Below are 24,673 nucleotides of genomic sequence, written 5' to 3' on the forward strand. Positions count from 1 at the left end.
GATGTAAGTCAGGGGAGGAAGAAGGCAGAAGCTGAGCTAACGTCACCCTGAGTCAAGTCTCTCCTAACTTGGAGTTTTGAAAATCTACTCCAAGTCATCAAATGGAAGGGGAAGAAGAAAACTGCTGGCGGCCGTCCAAAAGACGGACGCCAGAGAAATCAGCTCCAGGAGGAAGAAAAGGCACCTGCCGAACATTCATCGGAGCCCAAGCAAGTACAGCCGCAGCAAGGAAAGCAGGGCCACAGAGACCCAAAAGCCAGAGGCCGCCTAGACACCTTGGGGCGAGGCAACAACGCGGACATGTCCGAGAGTGGGTGGGCTGAGGAAGAGCGGGAAAGGGCGAGGCAAGGGGCAAGGGGGCATTCTCATGGCGGAATACCTCGAGAGCACTGGGGGCAGAAGCATCATGGCCCCCAGAGTACGCCAACAACCGGCTCATCCCGAGTCAGAGGGATGAGGGGCCCTCCTCTCCCTCCACCAGCTGAACGTCCAGCGGTTTCTTGACTGGCCTTTATGCTCATTTCAGCCTCCAAATGGCAGCTAAACCACTTTGCGGAACTTGCTGCTCTGCACTTGAGTCTTGCCAATAAGCAGGAATTGGACTTGAGGATAGAAATGCTGGGGGGACGTTTGTGTGACAGGGAGCGAAGGTGGGTGCCCTGGGAGATGCAGCCGAGCTTGGATGGAGGGACAACCAAGAACCCGTGCGCAGAGACAAAGCTGGGTAAGAGAAGTGGGAGTCTCCAAGGAGGAGTTGTAAAGGGCCTCTGCTCCAAGGCAGGAGACACAGGGATCCACACGAGAAGGGAAGAGGAGGCCGGTGGGGGGGGGGGGGTCAGAATCAAGCTGGAAGGGCAGCTGGGGATTGGGCAGGAAGCCCTTTCAAAGCCTATCACGAGGCTTACTGAGGAGGGGTGGGGAATGGTTAGAAGTGCATTTCAGGAAAAGTCCAGAAGAGTATAGGGAGAGCCTTGGGGCAGGGAGACCAAGAAGCAGAGCAGGTTCTTATAAAAATGGAAGGCCAAGGAGGGCAAGACTACTGAAGAGCAAAGAGGGAAGAGGATGAAAGAAGGGGATGCTCTGGTCCACCCCATGCCTTCTAGCAGCAAGAGGAGGGTGCGGAGACAGAACTTAGTCCACATCCTGGCAGGAAGGCTACCAAGCAGCTGAGAAGGGGAGTGAGGGTGAGGGGCTGGGGGAGAACCAAAGGTGCCTTTCTAAGACGTGGAAGACGGTGGGAACCATCAACATAAACACAGAAAGTACAAAAAGAGGCTGAGTAAGGGGGGGTGGGGGGGTAAAGGATACTGGGCTTTGTCCCAATGACCTGGAGCTGTCCAGCACGGGCCCAGGAAGCGATTAGGGCTGCAGACGCATGTCTGTCTTAGGCTGCCAAGAGAAGCTAGGACTGGGCCAAGGCAAAGAATTGGAAAGAGGGGATGCCCACCCACTGGAATGGCTGAACAAGTTATGGCACATGAATGTAATGGAATACCATTGTGCTGTAAGAAACGAGGAGCAGGAGGGGTTCAGAGAAACCTAGAAAGACTCAAGTGGAGAAAAAAAGAACTGTGGACATGAATGCAGATTGAACCATACTGTTTCTACTTTTGTTTTTTCTTTTCTAAGGTTTTTCCCTTTTGTTCTCATTCTTCTTTCACAACATGACTAACACAGAAATATTTTTAATATGATTGCACATATATAAGCGATATCAGATTGCTTTCTGTCTTGGGAAGGGGGGAAGGAAGGGAGGAAGGCGAGAGCCAGACGGTGGGCATTTCAGACTGAGGGTCGGCCAGCAAAAACATTTGCGTCAGAAGACAAGTGGTATGTGCGAGGAATCACAGGGAGGCCAGTGTCCACAGCGCTCAGCTGACTAGAAGGGTAAGAAAAGAAGCAGGTGGGATGTTATATTGGATCTCCAAGGTCACAGGGACTGAATTTGTGTGTGTGCGTGCATGCGTGTGCACACACCTGCTTTAGAAAATCAGTTTGGAAGCTGAACCAAGGATGGACTGGAGTAGGGAAAAATGGGAAACAGGCAACAGTCCAGGCGTGTGGCAATGAGGGTCTATACCAGGGTGGGGGCAGCATCAGAGGAGAGATGGGGGCATATTGCAGAGATGTGGCAAAAGGAGGAAGGAAAAGATTTATACAGAGGATAAGAGGCAGGTAGATGGCTCAGCAGACAGAGCTGGGTGTCATCAAGAAGACCCAAGTTCAAATCTGGCCTTGGACTTATAGCTACGTGACTCTGGGCAAGTCACTTAACCCGTTTGCCCTAATCTACTGGAGTAAGAAACGGCAAATCAGTATCTTTGCCAAGAAAACCCCAAATCGGGTCACCGAGTCAGACACAACAACAAACATTTCCAGGGCCTGGCTCAGGGCTCCCACAGTGGGTGGTTCAGAAATGCTCATTTAAGTCTACTATTTCTTGTACTGTAACTTTGGCATTTTCTATTTTTATCAATATTCATCCCTTTCATTTAGAGTGTCAATTTTATTGCCATATAATTGGACAAAATATTTTTGTTATTTCCTTTTCTTATTTGATGTGAATCGGTCTATTTAAAACAAAAAGTAGCCAATGTTTTATTGTTTAATTTTAAGAAAAGTTGGTTTCAATTTTTATTGAATATTCTGCTTTCAGTTTTATTCATCTCTTTACTTCTCAGAATTTTATTTTCATTTTTAATTGAGGTTTTTAATACATAGCTTTTTCAGTTGTATGCCCTCTTTCATTAATGTAAGTGGCTAAAGACATAAATTTATCTTTAAGAGCTGCTTGGCTGCCTCCCAAGAATTCTGTTACATTGTCTTTGTCATTATCTTTAATGAAATGATCTATTGTTTCTATGATTTGTTCTTCAGCCACCAATTATTTAAGATAAAGTTATTTAGTCTTCAATTATTTTTAACTATTTATTGAATAAAATTTTTGTTGTATTCTGGCCTATAAAAGGCGATTTTAATTATTTCTACTTTTCTTTAGCTAGGACTTACTTTACACAAATTTTCATTATGCAAATAGAATTCACCAGCAGGTGGGAGATGGGACTCTAGCCTGGGATCCAGCTTCTGGTAGAAGTGGTGGCAGTAGCAGCCAGCGTGGTGGAATGATCCACTTATATTAGGCAAGAATTGGCTGTATTTGTTAGTGAGGATTTTATGCCCTAATACAGTCAGTTTTTGTAATGGTGCCATGCACAACTGAGAAATATGTGTGCTTCTTTCTATTCTCATTTAGTAGTCACCAAAGGGTTATCATATCAAAGTTTTAAAAAATTTTTTCCAGCTCTTTAACTACTTTTTGGTTAGATTTATCTATATCTGACAGGGGTACATTAAGTTTCCCTACTATTATGGTTCTCTCTCTCTAACTCATTTAGCTTTCCTTTTAAGTTTTTAGATCCCATACTATCTGGTACATAAATGGTATGCAATTACATACACATATTTGACATGTAATTATACATGTGTGTTACATATAAGTGATAAATATGGTATTGATATTAATTCATTGTACCTGATGTCTTTCAGCAAAAAGTAGTTCTCCAATTTATCTCTTGTAATAACATCTATTCATGCTATTGTATCATCTGTGATCAATGGCTATACTACTGCCTTTTTAGTTGAGCTGAAGTCTAACTGATTTTGCCCCAGCACTTCATTTTAACACTGCATGAATCTTTCAAAGATGTTTCTTGTAAACAATATCGGGTTAGATTCTGCTTTGTATTGTATTCCTACATTCAAGGCCCTATTTCCTAATTCTGCATTTTTGCTCCCTCTTCACTGTAAAGTAAAAGAGAGTAGGGAGGGGAGTGTGCCTGCACATCAGCTGTGCCCTAGACTGGGGCCCATCGGCTCCTTTGGGCTCCTCTATTCTGATAATGGCTTTTCTTCCCTCCATCCCTCCCCCCATCCCCTCAGCTTCACAACCACCCTCAAGCAGGGCTTAAGTTTTTCCAGTCGAGACCTCTTCTTGCCTGAGAAACTTTTGTGACCCTGTGATGGCACGTGCAGTACAGAGTGCACATGTTGTGTGTTCAGAACCAAGGTTATAGCGACCCCGACTTTCAGTTATGTGTGGCTATGTAGGGTTGCAACTTGTAGTTTAAGAAGCTAGACTCCAGAGTAAGTTTGGTTCACTTAGTACTCATACCCACCCTTATTTTACCCTCACTTATTTCCTCATTCACAATGTCAATCTTTCCCCACTCGCTTTTATTTTCCTGGTAAGTACTTCTGCACATGCGTGTGTGTGTGTGTGTGTGTGTGTGTGTGTGTGTGTGTGTGTGTGTGTGTGTGTGTTCTTTCCTTTGACCATTTCAGATGAAAAGAAGTCAGCCATAATGAGCTCTAAAAGGGGGGTGGGGGGAGAGAAATAAAAATTGGGATCAGATGGGTTTAAAGGGAATTCTATCAAACATTTTTTACAAGTCCAATATTTCATAAGCTATTTGAAAAAAAAATAGGGAAGGGTGTCCTATCAAATTCCTTCCATAACAAAAATATGGTATTAATGTCGAAACCAGAGAAAAGTTAAGACCCATCACCACTTGTGAATACTGATATAAAATTTGAAGATAAAAAATAAAAGGGAGATGCAGGGGCCAAACAGGTTCTCACAAGCCAAATACTGAGGGAACCTTCAGCTGACTTGACCCCGGGTCTCTGTGAACAAGAACAGAGTTGCCCATACAAATCACTGGCTTTTCCTCCCAATTTTCATTCAAACCTATCTTTGCCCCTGCCAACGGGTGACCCTGACTGAGGGCACTATGCAGTGGAAAATGGGCACAAGTCATCAAGGGATCCTGTCCCAATTTTACAACCTTTCAATGTGCACCAAGCACAATCAATCGGGCCTGAGCAGCTATGGTGACTGAGGACGTCTTGTGGCCGAGCAACGCAAGGATCTGGGGCAGCTGGAGGGCCTCCGACTGAGGACACATGGGATGCCTGCTTGGTCACCTGTAGAATTATTTGTGTTTGCCCGTTGGCAGGCATTCTGCTAGTGGCCAAAGAGGGGCAAGGCTTTCTCGGTCTCGTTTGACAGGCACAGACATCGTCATGCAAAGAGAGCGTTTAGAGAAGGAAGGACACATCTCACCAACCAGACCGAACACTGACGATCTGTAGTCTTACTTTAATAAGCAGCACAGTCTCTATCCTCCTCATGTCAATCAAGCTATTGGCCACGACGGCATTGTCTATTTCTAAAGCCGTGAGCACTGTGGGAAACTCCGGGTGATAGGCCGCTCTGCGGGGGAAGAAGAACAAAGTCAGTGTACCTTGCTCATCATGAATGACAAAACCCACTTGTGGATGATGGAGTAGGCAGAAGTTCCTGGCCCAATCCCTCCCCAGGCTGCCAGATGTGTAGGGATAGAGGGCATTTCTAGGTATTGTTCAAAGAGAAAGGGGGTGTGGGGCCTGGAGTCAGGAAGACCCAAGTTCAAATCCTGCCTCAGATGGAAAAGTCACTTACCCTCTCTGCCTCAGTTTCCTCCACTGCAAAATGGGAAGGACAACAGCAGCTCCCTTGCAGGGCTGTTGTGAGGCTCAGTGAGACAGGGTTTGTAAAGCCCTTCACAGTCACACCACTGGCCCCGGCCCCCAAGGTCAAATTATTTACTAGGCAGGCAAATGGTGTGCTTTTTACAATGAGGAACCAATTTCTGTTACATAATAAGTCACTACTAATAGGAATATTAAAATCCCACCTCTTCTACTCGGGGTGGGGCTACTGCTGCACAACTCACGAACTGCAGGGGCAACACTTAGGCTTTACTGCACGTAAGCACAGGTTGGGAATTAAAAACAAAAAAAACCCTGAGCCTGGACTGGAGTTTCTGTAAAACCTTCATGGAGAAAAGGACTCTGGCCACCAGAGACCAGGGAGATACACTCTTTTACATCTCACCATCTCATTCGTTCTTTCAGGTGAAGAAAGCTGAGATTCAAAATTCCACCCTTTCTTCCCTGTCAAAAGCTGCGTGGACTCCAACAGAAGCCCCATCTCCCCCATCCCCTCAGGACACAAGGCCAGGGGGTCGCCTCTGTGAGGAAACCAAGTCTGTTTCCAGACTGGGACAGCTTTCCAAGCCTCCAGGAAGCTCCAATGAATGTCCCAATACCCAGCCCCTAAATCTCTCACTCCTCAGCTAGGAGAGAGCGACAGTAACAGGAAATAGCCCACCGACCATCTGAGCAAGAGCACGACAAAATGTTAATAAAAGGACAATCAAAGATTCCTGTCACCCTTGTATGACCTCCTATCACCATTCAACTGGTTAGGCTAGAGTCAATCCCATTTCAGCAGCCCACACACGTGCACGAGTCCGCCCCCCCCCCACCTTGTTCCCTTACATTGAAATTAGAACATTTCATTCTAGCCACCAAGTAGAGATGGGACACCTACTGTCTGCCAGGTGCTATGCTCTTGAGTGCTCAGGGTTTAATGGGTGGCGGGAAGCCAGCATTTATTAAGCACCGGCTACATGCTGGACAATGTCACTTCCATGTGAATTGTCTTGGGAAGACTCTAAAGTTCACTGGCAGGATAAGGTGCCGGGCACTGAGGTCCGCTCTCGAGCTGAACGGCCGAGCATTCCAACCCTACTGCAGAGAGCGCAGCTGTGATGGGCCGGCCACGGTGGCCCACAGGACTTTTACAGAGGCCAGAAGAAGTGCTACAAGGACACCCTCAAGGTCTCTCCAATCGGCCGGGAGCCCTGGGACCTCACCTTGCTCTATGAGCGAGGAGGCGGAGCTACAGCAGCTCCCAAGAACCGTGATATGCGCAAACTGAGAGAATCCACCCCCAGTGTTCACATGCACTATTTGTGGCAGGGCCTTCTGAGCTCGTGTTCATCTGCTCAGACAGAGTCAGATGATTGTTATTTGATCCCAACATAGGGATGGTATCTGGTCCCCTGCAAGATCGAAGGAAACAACCAACCACCAAATACAATCCCATTTGATCCTTACAACAGCTTTGGGAGGGTGGTAATAATGAGGAAACTGAGGCAGACAATGGTTAAGTGACTTGACTCGGGTCACGCAGCTGGTGTTTGAGACCATATGTGAACTTGGGCCTTCCCTGTATCGAGTCCAGCACTCGATCCGCTAGGCAACAACACCTCTATAGGGGAAGCGGAAGGGAAGAAGCATTGAGCGAGGGTCTGAGGGTCTGCTGGCTACTAACACGTGGCCTTGGCTGGAGGCCAAAGGCCAGGGGTCAGCCTTACCTGCGGGTGACATCGTACACCTGGTTCCGAAACTCTGAGACGATGATCTGAGGGCGGGAAGCTGTCGGTGGGTACAACTTCTTCATGAGCCCCTGAAGGACTCGCTCGTCTTTATAGTCATGACAACAAAAAGCAAAGATGAGGCCCTTTAAACAGCACTCAACGGCCAAGGCAAGCTCGGGGTCCCGGAGGCGAATGCAGGCTCCTAGGGAGAGAATTTGTTCGGTCTATGAACTGACAACTGTGCCTCAGACCCCTCTGATGTGTCAGGCGCCATGCTAGACAATGGGGCGGGAAGGGACAGACAAAGGGGGAGTGGGTGTGGGGGAGGCAGGACACAAGGATCCCCGAGTGAGGAATGGCCGGGCTCATGGGGGGAGTCAAACGCCCTCTCCCTCATGGAAGGCAAGCCAACAACCTAGACGTATGACTGACACGAGGGAGGGCCCGTGGTCTCTGAAGGCCTGATGCTCCACGCTCCTTTGAGAGCTCTTCTGAGAGAAGACCCTGGTTGGCTCATGGGTGAGGGGAGGGGCCCAAGGACACAGAGATGGCACCAGTGAGGCCCCTTCTGAGCAGGTCACTATGCACACTGTACAGTCTGGGGGGAGGGAAGGGTCCCTGAGGGCCAAGGGAAGGCCGGCCTCCCTACCGAGCGGGCCCACGGGCTTGCGAGTGAACTGTCCTTTCTTGTAGGCCTCATCGATGGCTTCCAGAAGGGCCGGCACTTGGGACCCAAACTGCTTCAGCCGGTTCGTCCGGCTGTCTTTCAGCTGCTGGAGGTGCCTCTGTTTGATGCTCAGGATCTGCTTCACTTCCAACTCTTCTTGCCTAAACAAAGGGGACAAAGCAGAATAGAAGACTAACAGGCACCGCGGTGCCCCCAAATCCCAGGCTCTCCACATTTCTGAGGCCCCACCGTGGGCGACAAGGCCCAGCCGCTGAGGGGGGGCCGAAAGGGCCCTGGAGAACAGACCCTCTCCCTCCTCGCTGCTGCGTTGTTCAGAGGCATGTGAGTAGGAGCAAGAGCGGGGGGGCTGGAGTCCAGGGATCTGGGCTACAATCTGAGCTCGATGTGGCCCCACATGGTGATTGGCTTCAGTTTCCCCATCTATGAGATGGGAGCACTTGGGTTGAGGACGTCTACGTTACTGGGGCGAGGGTGAGAGGGGATGGGGAGGGGGGCAGGCAGGGGCACCGCATACCGCACTCTCCGGAGCTCTTCGTCGTCCTTCTCGATCGCCTGCCGGAAACGCTCCCTCTCTTGGGAGAGCAGCTGCTCCTGGTCCTCAAAGCTCTTGATCCTCTCCCGCAGTGCGGAGATTTTCTTCTGCCTCTCCTGCCGGGCTGGCTCCAAACGCTGATCGGCACTGCAGGGACCCAGCGAGCCAGACGTGCCGCTCGAGCCCCCAGGCCAACCCTCCGAGCCGAGCGAGCGCCCTGCCCCCCACCCGGGGACGGAGACACAAGCCCTCAGCGGCAGCCTCCCCTGTCCCTGCTTCGGGGTCACTGATGGGCACCCCTACCTCCTCTTTAGCTCCTCAATTCGGTTCCTCAGCTGCTCACCATCCTTTTCCAATCCTTTCAGTTCATTACGGCAGCGACTGTATAAAATCTAACGTCAAAACACCAGGCACCGTGTGAGGGAAGTTTGGAGGCTGGGCCTGGTCACAGAAAGTGCCCCCAAGGAGCCCTGGCCCCTAGAGGCCTAGAGAGGAGGCCCAAGGATGCCCCGGCCCTCACCTCGGAGTCATTGTAAGCCTTCTTCTTCCGGATCAGGTCTTCCTTGGCCTGGATGCACTTGGGCTCCAGGGCGATGGCCTCTTCATTGATCTTTTCCAAGTTATCCTGAATGGCCTTGAACTTCTCCTCAGCCACATTGACTTTGGTCTGTGAGAAAAAAAGCCGCCTCTTAGCGTGACCTCGCCTGTCCCAACTCAGGCCAAACAGAGTCACCAAAGGAGAGAAATGGCTCCAAACTCCCTGAGCCGACAACGTGGCAGCCCATCTGACCCATGAGGTCGGACCTGAGGGAGAAGAGGGTCAGGACAAACCAGAGACACTCCAGAGACCCAGATGTGCCGTGAAAGGGTCTATAACCTCATTCCACTATTGCGGGGGGGGGGGGGGGGGGGGGGGGGCTGCATCACACTTCGAGCTGTCGACTTGGGGCTCAGCCCTTAGCTCGGGGTGTGGCTACCAAGAGAAATGGTTATTTGGGTTTCTGTCTGTTTCCTCACAAACTGCGGTCTCTGAAAAGGCATTTCTGACCTTGCCCCAAATCTCACCACACCTAGAGATGCAACTCTTAGGCCACCCTACTAGAACACCTTACAAAGAGAACGTAAGCCAGGTGAACTCCAGCCCACTGTGTTCTACTCGGGAAGTCTTGGGGGTGCAGATCCCTTAGACTGGAGATGGGCTGGGTAGACAGGGAGGAGTAGGAGTGACATGGGCCACCAGCCCCTCATTAAAACAGTCCACCTCCATAGGGCACACTAAGGACACTTCTATTGATTCTGCCCAAGGTCTCACAGGCTCCAGGGTCAAACTAAGAGGAAGGATCTCACCCACATGCCTGCCTGCTGCCCACTGCGCCCACATTCACCTGCCAGTCCTCCATCTTCTGAGTCAGCCGTTGAGTGCGCTCCTCCTCAACACTCACGTTGCTCTTCATCTCCTCGATTTCTTTCTCGTACTCGCCCACCTAGGAGAGAAGCAGGTCCTGGCTACAACCCGGGCCATCTCCTGGTTAAGAGGAGGCCCACGGAAAGTGTTAGTTACCAGGGCCCAGGCCATCTCGTGCTTCAAATCTTCCAACTTCTTCTTCATCACGCTCAGGTCGGCCATGCTCTGGAAACGCTCTTCCTTCTCCAGGCACTGACGCTTGAGCTCCAGCAGCCACTGCGGACACAGAAACGTCATTTCCCGTGTGTCCTGAAGGGAGTCCAGAGGCAGAAGCCCCACGGACAACCCTCCTCTCTGGGCTTTTACTAACAGGGGGCCACCATCCCAGCAGCCGCCAGCTGTCACCTTCTGCCGGGGCTCCCAACCTCAAGTGTCTTCCCAGCCCAGCCCACCCTGCACAGCTGGCGAGGTGTGGATGTGACCCTGGAAGCTAGCCTGGCCAGCCACTCCTAATGTGGCCCCTCCCAAGCTTCCCAGCATCACTGACAATGACCTCACCAGCCACTCTTTCTAGGGAGCTCCCAGGAAACCTTCCCCTGTGCAACCTAGCTCTGCTCCTCACACACAGCCCCTCGTCTGGCCTCTGCACTCTGGTACCCCTGAGTGCTGCATAAATTGCCCACAGACACCCCTGCTGGGCACCTCCTTTACTTCCTGACCAATGCCGCCTCTACCTCTACTGGAGCCGGGGACCATTAACCCAGAAGGGCTCACCGTGGGAGGGCTGCCTGGCCCGGCCCCAGGGATGAGCCCCGTCCATCACCTACCTCTTCCCCTTGCTTGATCTGGTCCTGGGTCCTGGCTTCGGTGTCCATGATGTGGGAGTAATCCTCTTTCATCTGCTCCAGGTGGGTGGCTTTCATAAAGAACTGAGCCAAAAGAAAGGCGAGAGGATGCTGATGACGACCCCGGGCGGCAGGGTGGGACTCTTCCCGTGTGACCAATGAATAGGCCCAGAGATGGGAAGGGACTGGCTGGAGTCAGCCCGAGCCCCTTCACCCCCTCGTTCTTCAGAGGCCAAGCTGAGTCCAGTCCTAGAGGCTCGGACAAGACCAGCCCTAAGAACAGAATCCTCCTGGGGGCCTAGTCCGACTCCATTTAAAAAAATGGTCTCCCTGAGAATTCATTTGGATGGAGCCCCATCATCTCAGAGGGAATTTCAGAGTTCCCCACATCAGGAGGCAGAGCCAACACAGCGGAGAGAAGCCAGCGAGCTGCCTGAGCTCTCTTGCAGTTCCCTTCAAAACAACATTAAATCAATCCTCTAAATGGATTCTGAAACTACAGAACCTAGAAAAAGACAGAGAGACACAATCTTCCAACCTGACATAACTGAGAAGACTTCAGGAAAGCTGAGTCTCACTTGGGCAAAGGGGAGTCTGGGCAACTCAGCAGGAAGCTCTAGGCCACAGCCAAGTAACTGAGGCCCCTTGATCCTGGCTCAGTAAGCTGGTGGTACAGCAGGCCAGTGGTGAAATCCACCAACACCAGCTGAGAGGGCAGGCTGCCAGCTGGAAGGCTACCCACAGGACAGGCTCGACCAGGCCTGGCCATTCCAGCGCACCAGCCCAGGGCAGTGAGAAATCCACAAGCTGTAGAGGCCTCAGAGTAGAGAGCCAGTGACACAGCCCCTATGCCCCAGCACAAGAAGCTTGAAACAGGGACCCTGGTGCTCCAGGAGCAGACCTCAACTTAAAAAAATAAGCTGCAATATGAGTAAGAAACAAAAAAGAGATCTTACCACTGAGAGCTTCTCTGTGAACAGGGAAGAGCTAAACACAAACTCAGATGAGGACAAGACTCTCAAACTGCCAACATGTGAAGCTTCAAGTGGGAAAACAAATTGGTCTCAAGACCAAAAAGCCCTCTTAGAAGCTCTCAAAAAGGATTTTAAAAATCAGTTAAGGGGCGGCTAGGTGGCGCAGTGGTAAAGCACCGGCCCTGGAGTCAGGAGGACCTGAGTTCAAATCCAGCCTCAGACACTTGACACTTACTAGCTGTGTGACCCTGGGCAAGTCACTTAACCCCCATTGCCCCGCACCCCCCCAAAAAATCAGTTAAGAGAGGTGGAAGGAAAAATGGGGAGAGAAACAAAAGCAACAAGAAAATTATAAAAAAAGAATCAGCACCTTGGAAAAGGAAGCACAAAGATTGACTGAAGAAAGCAATTCCTTAAAAAATTCATTTGGCCAAATGGAAAAGGAGGTGCAAAAGCTTACTGAAGAAAACAATGCCTTAAAAACTTGAATTGGACAGATGGAAGCTAAGGACTCTGTGAGACACCAGGAATCAGTCAAACAATCAAACAAAACAATGAAAAAATAGAAGAAAATGTGAAATATCTCATTGGAAAGACAACTGACATGGAAAATAGATCCAGGAGAGACAATTTGAGAATTATTGGACTGTCTGAAAACCATGATCAGAAAAAGAGTCTAGACACCATATTCCAGGAAATTATCAAGGAGAACTGCCCTGATATTGCAGAATCAGAGCATAAAATCATTATTGAAAGAATCAACCGATTACCTCCTGAAAGAGACCCCAAAAGGTAAAATTCCAAGGAATATTGTAGCCAAATTCCAGAATTAACAGGTGAAGGAGAAAATACTCCAAGCAGCCAGAAAGAAGCAATTTAAATGTCATGGAGTCACAGTCAGGATCACACAGGACCTGGAAGCTTCAACGTTAAAGGATTGCAAGGCTTGGAATATGATATTCTGGAAGGCAAAGGAGCTTGGATTGCAACCAATAATCAAATACCCAGAAAAACTGATCATTCTCTTTAAGGGGAAAAGATGGGCATTCAATGAAATAGGGGACTTTCAAGGTTTCCTGATGAAAAGACCAGAACTGAATAGAAAATTTGATCTTAATATACAAGACTGAAGAGAAGTTTAAAAAGGTAAACAGGGGAAAAGAAGTTATTCAATAACATTAAACTGTTCACATCCCTACGCAGGAAGAAAGTATTTATAACTCTTGAGAACTGTATATCTATTTAAGCAGACTGAAGGAATATACACAGAAGGTATAAATATAAATTATCTTTGATGTGATGATATAAAGAAAATTAAAGGGTGAAAAAAGGAGTGTATGGGGAGAAGAGGAAAGGGGAGGCAGAATGGGGTTAATTACATCATATAAAGAGGTACAAAAATATATTACAATAGAGGGAAAGAAGGGAGGGATGAGCATTGTTTCAACCTTTCATGAGATTTGGTTCAAAGAGGGAATAACATATGTTCACTTGGATAAAGAAATTTAGCTTATTCTTTAGGGAAGTAAAAGGGTAAGGGGAATAGGGGGCACTGATAGAAGGGAGGTCAGAAGCTGGGGAGAAAAAGGTAAAGAAAAGGGAGGGGGACTGACAAAAGGAGGGGCAAATTGGGGGAGGCAGGGGTAAGAAGAAAAATGCTGGTAAGGAGGAACAGGGTGAAAGAAGGGGGAAACCCTTTGACCCAGTGGTACCACTGATGGTCTGTACCCCGAAGAGACCATAGAAAAGGGAAAAGGACCCATGTGTACAAAAATATTTATAGCAGCTCTCTTTGTGGTGGCAAAGAATTGGAAATCGAGGGAACGCCCATCAATAGGGGAATGGCTAAACAAGCTGTGGGATATGAATGTCACAGAATACTCTTGTGCTGTAAGGAACGATGAGCAGGAGGAGTTCAGAGAAACCTGGAAGGACTTAGATGAACTGATGCTGAAAGGAGCAGAACCAGGAGAACACTGTACACAGTAACAGCAATATTGTGTGGTGAACAATGGGGATAGACGTGGCTCTTCTCAGCAGTGCAACAACCCAAAACAGTTTCAAAGAACTCGTGATAGAAAATGTTCTCAACATCCAGGAAAGAGAACTGTGGATTATGAATGCAGATTGAATCATACTGTTTGATTTTTTTGTTTGAGGTTTCTCCTTTGCGCTCTGATTTTTCTTTCACAAGATGACCAATGTAGAAACATGTTTGATATGACTGTACATATACAACCTATATCAGACTGCTTTCCGTCTTGGGGAGGAGAAAAAAAATTTGGAACTAAAAATCCAGTGTAAACAAATGTTGAAAACTATCCTTATATGTAATATGTAACTGGAAAATAATAAAATTAAATTAAATTAAAAAAAAATAAAAAAAGAAGGGGCAAAGAGTACAAAGAGGGTAAATAGAATGGAGGGAAATAGAATCCTACAATATGTTGTTTACAAGAAACAATTTTGAAGCAGAGAGATACACATGGAGTAAAGGTAAAAGGTTGGAGCAGAATATATTATGCTTCAGCTGAATTCAAAAAAGCAGGGGTAGCAATCCTTATCTCAGACAAAGCAAAGGCAAAAATAGATCTAATTAAAAGAGACAAGGAAGGAAACTACATCTTGCTAAAAGGTACCACAGATAATGAAGTAATATCAATACTAAATATGTCTGCACCAAGTGGCAGAGCATCCAAATTCTTAGAGAAGTTAAATGAGCTACAAGAGGAAACAGACAGCAAAGCTATACCAGTGGGGGATCTGAATATTCCCCTATCAGAATTAGATAAATCTAACCACAAAATAAATAAGAATGAAGTTAAACAGGAATTCTGAATAGAATGTTAGAAAAGTTAGATATGATAGATGTCTGGAGAAAATTGAATGGGGATAGAAAGGAATACACATTTTTCTCAGTGGTACATGGCACATATTAAAAAATTGACCATGTATTAGGGCACAAAAACCTCATAGTCAAATGTAGAAAGTCAGAAATAGTAAGTGCATCCTTTTCAGATCATGATGCAATAAAAATTACATGTAATGAAGAGCCATGGAAAGGTGGACTGAAAAGTAATTGGAAACTAAATAATCTCATTCTAAAGAATGAGTGGGTCAAACAACAAATCAGAGAAACAATAACTTTATTCAACAGAATGACAATAATGAGACAACATACTGAAACCTATTGGATGCAGCCAAAGCAGTGCTTAGGGGAAATTTTATATCTCTAAATGATTACAAGAATAAAAAAGAAGAGATCAATTAATTGGGCATGCAACTAAAAAAGCTAGAAGAAGAAGAAATTAAAAATTCCAAATTAAATATTAAATTAGACATCCTGAAAATCAAAGGAGAAATTAATAAAATTGAAAGCAAGAAAACTATAGAATTAATTAATAAAACTAAGAGCTGGTTTTATGAAAAAAAAAACAACAATAAAATAGATAAACCTTTGGTTCATTTGATTAAAAAAAAGAAAGAAGAAAACCAAATTACCAGTATCAAAAATGAAAGGGGTGATTTCACCACCAATGAAGTAGAAATTAAAGCAATAATTAGGAGCTATTTTGCCCAACTGTATGCCAATAAATTTGACAATCTAAGTGAAATGGATGAACATCTACAAAAATACAAACTGTCCAGGTTAATTGAAGAGGAAATAAAATCCCTAAATAAGCCCATATTAGAAAAAGAAACTGAACAAGCCATTAATGAACTCCCTAAGAAAAAATCTCCAGGGCCAGATGGGTTTACAAGTGAATTCTACAAACATTTAAAGAACAATTAATTCCAATACTATACAAATTATTCGGAAAAATAGGTGAAGGAGTTCTATTAAATTCCTTTTATGACATAAATACGGTGTTAATAACAAAACCAGGCAGAGCCGAAACAGAAAGAAAATTATAGACCAATTTCCCTAATTAATATTGATGCAAAAAGCTTAAGTAAGATATTAGCAAGGGAATTATAGCAAGAGACCCCCAGGATAATACACTATGACCAGGTGGGATTTATACCAGGAATGCAGGGCTGGTTCAACATTAGGAAAACTATCAACACAATCAACCATATCAATAAGAAAACTAACCAAAATCATATGATTATCTCAATAGATGCAGAGAAAGCTTTTGACAAAGTACAGCACCCATTCCTAATAAAAACACTAGAGAGTTTAGGAATAGGGGGAGCTTTCCTTAAAATAATAAACAGTAGGGGGCAGCTAGGTGGCGCAGTGGATAGAGCACCGGCCTTGGATTCAGGAGTACCTGAGTTCAAATCCAGCCTCAGACACTTAACACTTACTAGCTGTGTGACCCTGGGCAAGTCACTTAACCCCAATTGCCTCACCAAAAAAAAAACAAACCAAAACAAAACAAAACAAAAAAAAGATAAATAAATAAAAAAAATAATAAACAGTATCTACCTAAAACCATCAGCAAGTATTATATGCAATGGAGATAAATTAGAGGCCTTCCCAATAAGATCAGAGGTGAAACAGGGATGTCCATTATCACCCCTATTATTTAATATTGTACTAGAAATGTTTGCTTTAGCAATTGGAGAAGAAAAAGGAATTAAAGAAATTAGAACAGGCAAGAAGGAAACAAAACTATCACTCTTTGCAGATGATATGATGGTATAGAGAATCCTAGAGAATCCACTCAAAAATGACTTGAAACAATTAACAACTTTAGCAGTTGCAGGATGTAAAATAAATCCACATAAATCATCAGCATTTCTATACATGACCAACAAAGTCCAGCAGCAAGAGATAGAAAGAGAAATTCCATTTAAAGTAATGGTAGACAATATAAAATAATTGGGAGTCTACTTGCCAAGACAAACCCAGGAACTCTACGAACACAATTACAAAACACATTTCACACATATCAAATCTATGTAATTGGAAAAATATCACTTGCTCATGGATAGGCCAAGATAATATAATAAAAATGACAATTCTGCTTAAATTAATTTGCTTATTCAATGTCATACCAATCAGACTACCTAAAAATTATTTTATAGAGCTAGAAAAAATAACAAGATTCACCTGGAAAAACAAAAAGTCAAGAATATCAAGGGAACTAATGGAAAAAAAAAAACACACAGGAAGTGGGGCTAGCTGTACCAAATCTGAAGCTTTACTATAAATCAGCAGCCATCAAAATTATTTGGTACTTGCTAAGAAATAGAGTGGTGGATCAATGGAATAGGTTAGGCACAGGAGACACAGTAGTAAATGACTTTAGTACTGTTTGATAAACCCAGAGTTCCCCACAGCAGGGGTCCTCTGCCTGGGGTGAGGAGGTCCAGTGATGGGGAATTCCTTCTGCCCTCAGGCAGCTGCAGACACCTCTGGAAACAGGAGCCTGCAGGATGCAGGCCCAGAAAGGCCCTGCTCATTGGGACCCCCTGGGATCACCTCCCTGAGATCTCCTGCCCACAAAGCTGAAGAGAAGCAGGATCTGGTCCTGGGGGTCCGGCTTCTTACCGTGCCAATGAAGGGCATGAACACCAGTGCCCTGCTGAGCCTGGTTTCCCTGATCGTACCATTCCGTCCTCCAAAGTGTGTGCTTGTCTACTAACGTCCTTTGGCATCCCTCTCCTGGATCTCCACCCAGAAAGCCTTCTTCCCTGGGCCACCTCAACTCCTCCCCAGAGCTAGCCTAACGGCAGTCCTCACCAACATGAGGCTTTACATCTGTAGCTGCTGTTCAGTTGTGTCCAACTCCTTGGGACCTCACCTGGGGTTCTCTTGGCAGAGATGTCAGCATGGTTGCCATTTACAAGGAAACTGAGGCAAACAGCGCTAAGTGACTTGCCCAGGGTCACCCGGCTAGATTTGAACTCAGGTCCTCCTGACTCCAAGTACAGTGCTCTATCCACACGCCACCTGGCTTCAAGCTAACTCAAGACATTACCTTGTGTGACCCATCCATTACCATCCGCCTCAGCAGCCTTCCTTACCTTGTACTTGTCGCTTTCATTTTTGGACTGCAGGAACTGCTTGCTCATCTCTTGGGTTAAAACAGAGATGGGGTTATCCACCTGGGAAATAAAAAGGCCTACTAGAGTTTCTGAAGGTGCCTTGATGTATTTTAGAGGTCACACGAGGACCGGAAATCAAGCACATCTGTAAGCAAAATCTGGGCAAGGAAGGAGGACAAGGAACATCCCCGGGCTGAGCCAGAGCCAATCGATTTGGGGCCAAGCCAGCAGTGGGGCAACCTCACTTTGACGACAAGAGGCCAACACTTTTCTCTCTGACGTTCGGCATCTAATGGGGCCTCTTCATCAATCCTGGCTGGGCCCATCCTGGCCAGCTCACTAGCAAGACAGCCTTCGAGGCCTCTAAGGGTCACTCAGTGGCTGCAGGCTCCAAGGCCCACTAAGAGCTGACATCCCTGGACTTCAACTGTCTTAAACTGAAGGGATGGGACTCTCCCTGCTGGCCAAGGTGGCTCCGAGATGGAGAATTTGATTCATTGGATTTGATCACGCCAACCAGGCCATCCTCCTCGTTACACAAGAGAACGCTGGTATGAAATGGCCCCGAGAGCTTGGCCTGTGGTCAAAGGGGTCTGCCACAGGCTCCAAAAGAGGAAACCAAGGCTGGGCCAGCTGGACACCTGACCAAGGGATCCAACCGGACAAACCACAGCAAGTCAGGAAGCTCCTCCTGTGCGTTAGAAGCTCAGAGAATCTTCATCACTGTCATCAACAATAACAATTATAAACACCATCTCACATGCTCTTCACAATACCCTTGGGGGGGGGGGGGAAAGCAGAGGCCAACTTGGGCTAAGGGCCTCGTTCAGGGCCACACAGCTGGCAAACGCCTGAGGCTGATGGGAACTCAGCATTCCGGACTCAGGTCCAGGGCTCAACTGAAAAATGAGCCTTCAGCATGCAAAGTCATAGCTTTTGGGAGACTCTTGGACCCTTCAGAGGTCTCCCTGGCCCCAGAGGAACTGACCAGGAGGCACAGGGGCACAGCTGTGGTTCTAGCCGCCCATGCAGACCTGTGTACACCCACGTGCACACTTCATCCCCTTTTACACATCAGCCCACACTGGCAGGCAGGGCCTACTCGGAGCAGCCTGACCCAAGGCAACGGAGACAGGCTAGCTCTACTCTCATGGAGTTGCCATGCAGAGGGGACCCACATGACTTTTAAGTAGGAAGGAGTCTGGGAAGGGGCAAAGGGCACGAGTTCAAATCCAGATCCTGCCCTTTGCTTACCTTGAAGGTGCCCTTCAAGCTCCCTGTCTACCTGTCTGTCCCTTTAGTTATTAGGCTCTGAGCATGCACACTAAGGACCTAAGTGGACTGCTTAAGCCAAGTGCTTGGATGCCAATGCAGGGACAAAGGATGTGAGGGCAGGCCTCCTGGAAGAGGTGAGGTCGAAGGCAGCCTGGCATGGATGGGCAGACATTCCAGGAGAAACGAGGAGGAAGAAGGGGCTGCAGGCATCAAGCCTGGCCACAGCGAAAGCGGGGGGGCACGTGCTCTTGGCTCACACATCGGGCTGTCATGGGGCAGGGTCATGAGGCCCCCTCACTTTGAGCTGACCCCTCGTTACAGAGATGACCCTGTGTTTTTCTCAAAGAGCACACTTCGGACGCCATTACCTGTATGTTAAAATGATCAAGAATCGCCGTGAGCTCTTCCTTCTTGGCCGATACGAGGTTCCCTAGTTGTACAAACACAAAACAGGACAGGCCACAGTGAGATTAGGCTGTTGGAGCTGTCGGTGCTGCCCCAGCTGGAGCTGTGCCGACCTCTGCCCCCAGGGCAAGGTTGCTGGGGACTGAGGGGGTGAGGGAGGCTGACTCTTCCCAGCTGCCAGCAGGGCCCCCCTACCCCCTGGCTATCACTTCCCTCTCCTGTGATCCCGTCTGCACTGGGCCTTGGCAGGAAGGCCTCTGGAAAGACGGGAAGTCTAACTTAGGAGCCCCATTTGTGAGAGGCAGCAGAGGGCCCCTCATGGACAAAGGACGGGAGAACACGGGGCTGGGGCTCCATCTAAGGCAAGGGCCCTTTTTCTCAGAGTCTCAGGGAGAACCAAGCACTCCTAAAAAATCCAGAGGAAAGCTAAGGAGAAGGGTGCGGCGGGCAGAGCAGAAGCAATGCTGCTCAGCCTTGAGACCTGGAAGGCAGGGGGTGATGCCCTCAGGCTAAGGGGGAGGCTCCCCCTGGAGGTAGGCCAGAGATCACAGCCCCCAGAGTGGGGGAAGGGGCTCAGAGTGGGCCCCACCCAGTGAGCACCCCTGCTCCTCCCGGGTCCAGGGAAAGGACAGCAGTAGAGCTGGGAAGCTGGAGGTGGGCAGAGCATGTCGAGGCACCCCTGACCCCGGTGCCCAGGCGCTGCTCTGGCAGCTGAGAGCAAGGGGGAGGCTGTGATGGGGGGGACATGGGAGGCAGGGCTCAAGGCCTACACTCCCTCCCTCCTGCGGCTTCACCGGGCTTGTTGGTCAGGAAGGGAAGGAGGACCGCAGGCAGCTCTCCACAGATGGGGCAAAGGTCAGAGGAAGGCTGGGCCTCCGGATGGGATGCCCGTAGTAACAACTCCTGCTTCTGGATGTGCTGACTCAGCCCCTCTGGGGGCGTCCAGTTTCAAGTGTGCAACAGGCATTTATTTGGAGAAGGGGCGCAGGCCTTGAGGAGAAGGCCCGGGCTGGGTGTCTGATGAGAAGCGGCAGTGAAGAGAAAGGACAGTCTTTGTTCAGAAGAACCCCGCCGGGCCAGAGAGAGCGCCCCAGCATGTCCCCCAGAGACCTTCCCTTACAACTTGCCATCTGGTCAGTGCGACACTTTGTGATGGCACTAGGGCGTCTGCTTCTTGCCAGTGATTCCACAATGAGAGCAGGACAAAGCGTCAAACAACTCCAGGGATGATCCGAGGACCCCCTCCAAATTTAGGGTAGGCAGGAGAGCGCAGAAAAGCCACCGGACTTTTCAGAAACAATGGAAGGGCTGCCTTTGGAGGTAGGTGGGTGCACATGGATGGACTGCTCCAATCTTGGGTAGGATGGGGCCAGATGAGAGGTCTCTGAGGGCCTTTCAAACTGCCTTCCGTTATCCACACCCCACGGACCCACCCATAGCACTGACATTTCTCCAATTTACTGTACAATGCCTGTCTCTCATGGAGTTTTTGTGAGAGAACTCCCCTAATCTTAAAGTCCTAGAGAAAAGGGGGCTTCTTCTCACTCCCTATCCATTCTCCCTTTCCCCACGGTTGCACCAGCTTCTGCTAAAAGAGATGTGTGACTTCCTGCACACGAGGACAGATGACAACCCCGTGTCGTCCTAGGCACTCACAGATGACCAAAGAAATCTGCCCAGAAGTCCGAGTCTCGGTGACGAAGCTCTTGTCCCAGGGTAGGAGGATCCTCTGCAGCCAGGGCTGGGATCTCGCTTCAAGGCTTTTAGACCACGACATGACCATGACATGAGGCGGTCAGACAAGTTCTTGATGTCTGACAGATTTGGAATTCCGCAGAAATGGCTGATGAAGAAGATGGAAAGCCACCGGATCTCAGAGAAGAGAGTGGGGTGCAGCGTCAGAAGTCACAAAGAGGCCGGCTGAGGCTCACAGGGAAGAACTGCCCCGCAGCGGAAGGCACTGCCGTGGGGGGGAGGTTTGCCCCAGCAAAGGTCTCCAAGCAGAGATCGGCTGACCCATGTTAGCAGGGCCCGGGAGGGGCTTCCTTTCAGTTGGTTATGTGTGTGTGTGTGTGTGTGGGGGGGGTGAGAGAACACATCATCCACACTTTTAAATGCAACCAATTTTGGCGAAGACCAGTTTTGTGACAGCAGGGTCACGAGGAGAAGACACAGAGCTGGCCAAGAAGAGGCGGTGGCCCCTGGTCCCCCCCAGGCCCCGCCGCCCTTCAGAACTCACCCATCTGGCCCTTGAGTTTGTAAGTGCGACTGCCCTCCACGCTGATGTGCTGGTGCACAGTTATGGAGTTCCCGTACACGCTCGGCTTGAAAGCGTCTTCCCCTCTGTTCCTTAGCGTTATCGAGATGTCGGCAGAACTGTGAGCAAAACCAACAGGAGCCAAGTCGCCGTGGGGGCAGCCTCAGGTGGCCCCGGAGATGAGAGCTGCCTCTGCCTCTCTCCCCCCACTCGGTGGCCCGAGGCTCTCTACACCTTCCCACTTCAGACTGGGGCGCCAGCTCCTCTGACTCAGCTCTCTGCTTCCTTTCCCTCCTTCTCCAGTCTAGCAGAACAGAATCAACAGACTTTTTTTCTAGCACATCCTCAAAAACCTCCAATGACCCCCCCCCCCCCCCCCCGCTTTCCAGACTCAAACAGGAACGTCCTGGAGTTTAAGGGTCGTCACCACTCAGCTCCCGCTTCTCTCCGACTGCTACTCCCAGATCTGTCCTGCATCTCTCACCTGAATGCATCCCCAAGGGCTGTGGGCAAAGCCTTGAAGGCACCGACCAGAATCTGTCTGCTCTGCCTGCTCAGCTTGGCTGCTGAGTCCTCTGTCTAGAATTCTAAGAGACCCCCACCCAGCTCAAAGTGCTTCCTTCCCTCCTCCTATCTTCCCAGAGAACTCAACATGCCTCCCTCCAATGGCCTTATCCTTGGTCTTCCAACAACAGCAGCAGGGGACGGCAGGTCACCCTTCTTTCTCCTTTCTAACCAGTCTCTGCCCCTCGATCCCCTTCCCTCTGTCTGTAGAGGCCACCACCACCATTCCAGGTGCCTGGGCTAGAGGCCTCACTGAAGTCCAACCAGACGCTAAAGCTCATCACACCCAGCTCCACCTCTGACCCCAGCTAGGCCCAAAGCCGCCCAAGTAGCCCACAACGTTCAAGAGTGAGGACACCACTGGCCTATGCAGGAGGCCGCCTCTGGCCTCCAGGCTGAACTACAGATCCCCGTGGCTTTGACAGCTCTTTACGATCTGGTGCCAGGCTCTTTCCTGCCCCTGAAGGCCACTAGGATCAATCTCTTTATTTTATACATAGGATGACTGAGGTCCAGAAAAATGGACTGGCCACAGCCACAGGTTCCAATCCAAAGTGGGATCTGAACCACAATTGTCCCCATCCAAAGCTAGGGCTCCGTCCCCTCCCTCGTTCTGCCCCTCTACCAGCCAGTATGGATATGGGAAGGGAGAACTAGCCGGCAGGCCAGTCTGGACAGGCCGCAGAGGACCTGAAAAGCCAAACAGAGGGGGCTTTATTTCATCTTGAAAGCACCAGGAAGGAAGCCAAGCCCCTGATATCTGCAGCGTAGGGGCGCGGCACGACCAGGCGCGCACGCAAGGAAAAGGCTTTGGGAGCTTTGTGGAGAAAGGATGAGAGGAGGACAACATCTGAGGCAGAAAGAACCACCAAAAGGTTACTGTGAGACACGGGAGAGCCACGGATGTGTGCGGACGCTGCACCAACAGACTGACAAGCTCCGTTCAGGGATTTCTCTCATTTACCTCTTTTTCTTTGGAAAAAAAAAATTCTTCTGGAGAAGAGAAGGGGAAGGATAAAGGGGGAAACTTAAGTAATGGAAAAGAAAGAGTAATAATAAAAACTATCGTCATTCTTATGATTTTGTGGGATTGAGCCTTCTTGTAAACTGTGCTTTCAATGGAGAAACACACCCGCAGTTTACAAAACAGCTCTTGAAAAACACCAGGAGTGCAGATACCATAAAACAAAGGAAACTCCAGCTATGAGGCACCATGTCCACCATGCAGAAGCAGCTGTCTGATTGCCAGATTAGGAAAATTAGAATGAAAAAGTCATCGCACAGAAAAATTCCAAGTTCTCCACTTGTAAAAACTTGGGCGTGGTGACACGACATGTTTAAAAAAAAACAATTTTATTTTCCCCAATGTGTCATCTCATTCCGTGCCGGCCATTTTGAGGTTTGGGCATTTTCACTGTTACCATAATCACAGTCTCATGATTATCACGTCATCGCAGTAACCCAGGTGAGAGGCCAAGGAAGCCTGGGGTCTCTGTGGAGGGAGGAGGGGCCCTCCAGAGTTAAGATGTCATGGCGTGAGGAAGGCAGCAGGTGTTGGCTGACAAGACTCAGGGTGATGTCATTTCCCATGGGCTTCTCTCATTCTCCTGTGTCTATGTGACCCACGAGCCGCCTGCTCCATCACTTCCCACCCCATGAGCTGGGGCCTCCTTATACCCCGGGCAGCCTGGAATCCCAGCATTGGCTCTACCCAATTCCCAGCTAGTGGTCAGTGAGCCTCTGCCTGGAGAGGCAGCCCCGCCCCCCGCCCCCCTTACAGGCTGGGCCAATTAATGACTAAGTCTTCCCATTGTACTGAGTTGAACTCTGCCCTGCTCTAGTCCACCAGCGCTCGGCAACACAGCCTTCATCCTCACTAGGGTCGCTGGACAAAGGTCCCGTGGCCACCTGCCAGGCCTGCGGCTCGGGCGCCTGCCGATACCTCCAATGCGGCTGGGTCACGGCTGACCCGATCCTCCCCCCCCCCCTTTCCTCTGAGGGAATGGCAGCACTGCTCCAGCACTCAAGTGTGAAATCTTGGGGTCATCTCTGATCCCTCCTGCTCCCTCATTAAGCCCCCGATTCTATGCCCGCGTGCTGTTGTCGGTTGTGCCCTGGCTCCCCTCGGGGCCTCAGTCCCTGCTGCCGGACCCCTCACACAAACCCCAGTGTGCCTAGAGTGGCCTTCCCCCGGGTGAGGTGGGCAAGCACCATCCGTATGCACCTTGTACCCCTCGGCCCCCCAGGGAGAAGACAAGTGAGGACTAACCCCCGCCCCTCACTTCACTCACCTCTCGCCATCTTTCACAAACCCTTTCAAAGAGGAGCCTCTGTTGGTAGCTGTGGCTTTTCCTCCAAGACCAACTATGAGGGCCGTTAGGACTGCGCTCTTCCCGCCTAGGGGAGAAGACGTGAGAGATCAACAGGGCGCCCACAAGCTGAAGCAAGGGGAGAGCCCTGGGTTTG

At 49.0% G+C, this 24,673-nt stretch overlaps 1 protein-coding gene across 2 annotated transcripts in view; it reads right to left on the bottom strand.

Moving 5' to 3' along the window:
- The window catches only part of SMC6 (structural maintenance of chromosomes 6), a 61,443-nt gene that overhangs the window by 10,765 nt on the left and 26,005 nt on the right, over window positions 1–24,673 (bottom strand). For both annotated transcript variants that reach the window (XM_043984736.1, XM_043984735.1), the window contains exons 5-17: window positions 24,499–24,604; window positions 21,626–21,762; window positions 19,350–19,411; window positions 17,686–17,766; window positions 10,718–10,819; window positions 10,047–10,166; window positions 9,871–9,969; window positions 9,006–9,152; window positions 8,789–8,877; window positions 8,468–8,632; window positions 7,915–8,093; window positions 7,263–7,467; window positions 5,158–5,272 (exon numbers count right to left, since the gene is read on the bottom strand). In XM_043984736.1, the coding sequence (XP_043840671.1) occupies window positions 5,158–5,272; window positions 7,263–7,467; window positions 7,915–8,093; window positions 8,468–8,632; window positions 8,789–8,877; window positions 9,006–9,152; window positions 9,871–9,969; window positions 10,047–10,166; window positions 10,718–10,819; window positions 17,686–17,766; window positions 19,350–19,411; window positions 21,626–21,762; window positions 24,499–24,604 (1,607 nt within the window). The remainder of the gene's footprint in view (window positions 1–5,157; window positions 5,273–7,262; window positions 7,468–7,914; window positions 8,094–8,467; window positions 8,633–8,788; window positions 8,878–9,005; window positions 9,153–9,870; window positions 9,970–10,046; window positions 10,167–10,717; window positions 10,820–17,685; window positions 17,767–19,349; window positions 19,412–21,625; window positions 21,763–24,498; window positions 24,605–24,673) is intronic.

Source organism: Dromiciops gliroides, chromosome 2, assembly GCF_019393635.1.
Source record: "Dromiciops gliroides isolate mDroGli1 chromosome 2, mDroGli1.pri, whole genome shotgun sequence".
In the NCBI taxonomy this organism is placed as follows: domain Eukaryota; kingdom Metazoa; phylum Chordata; class Mammalia; order Microbiotheria; family Microbiotheriidae; genus Dromiciops; species Dromiciops gliroides.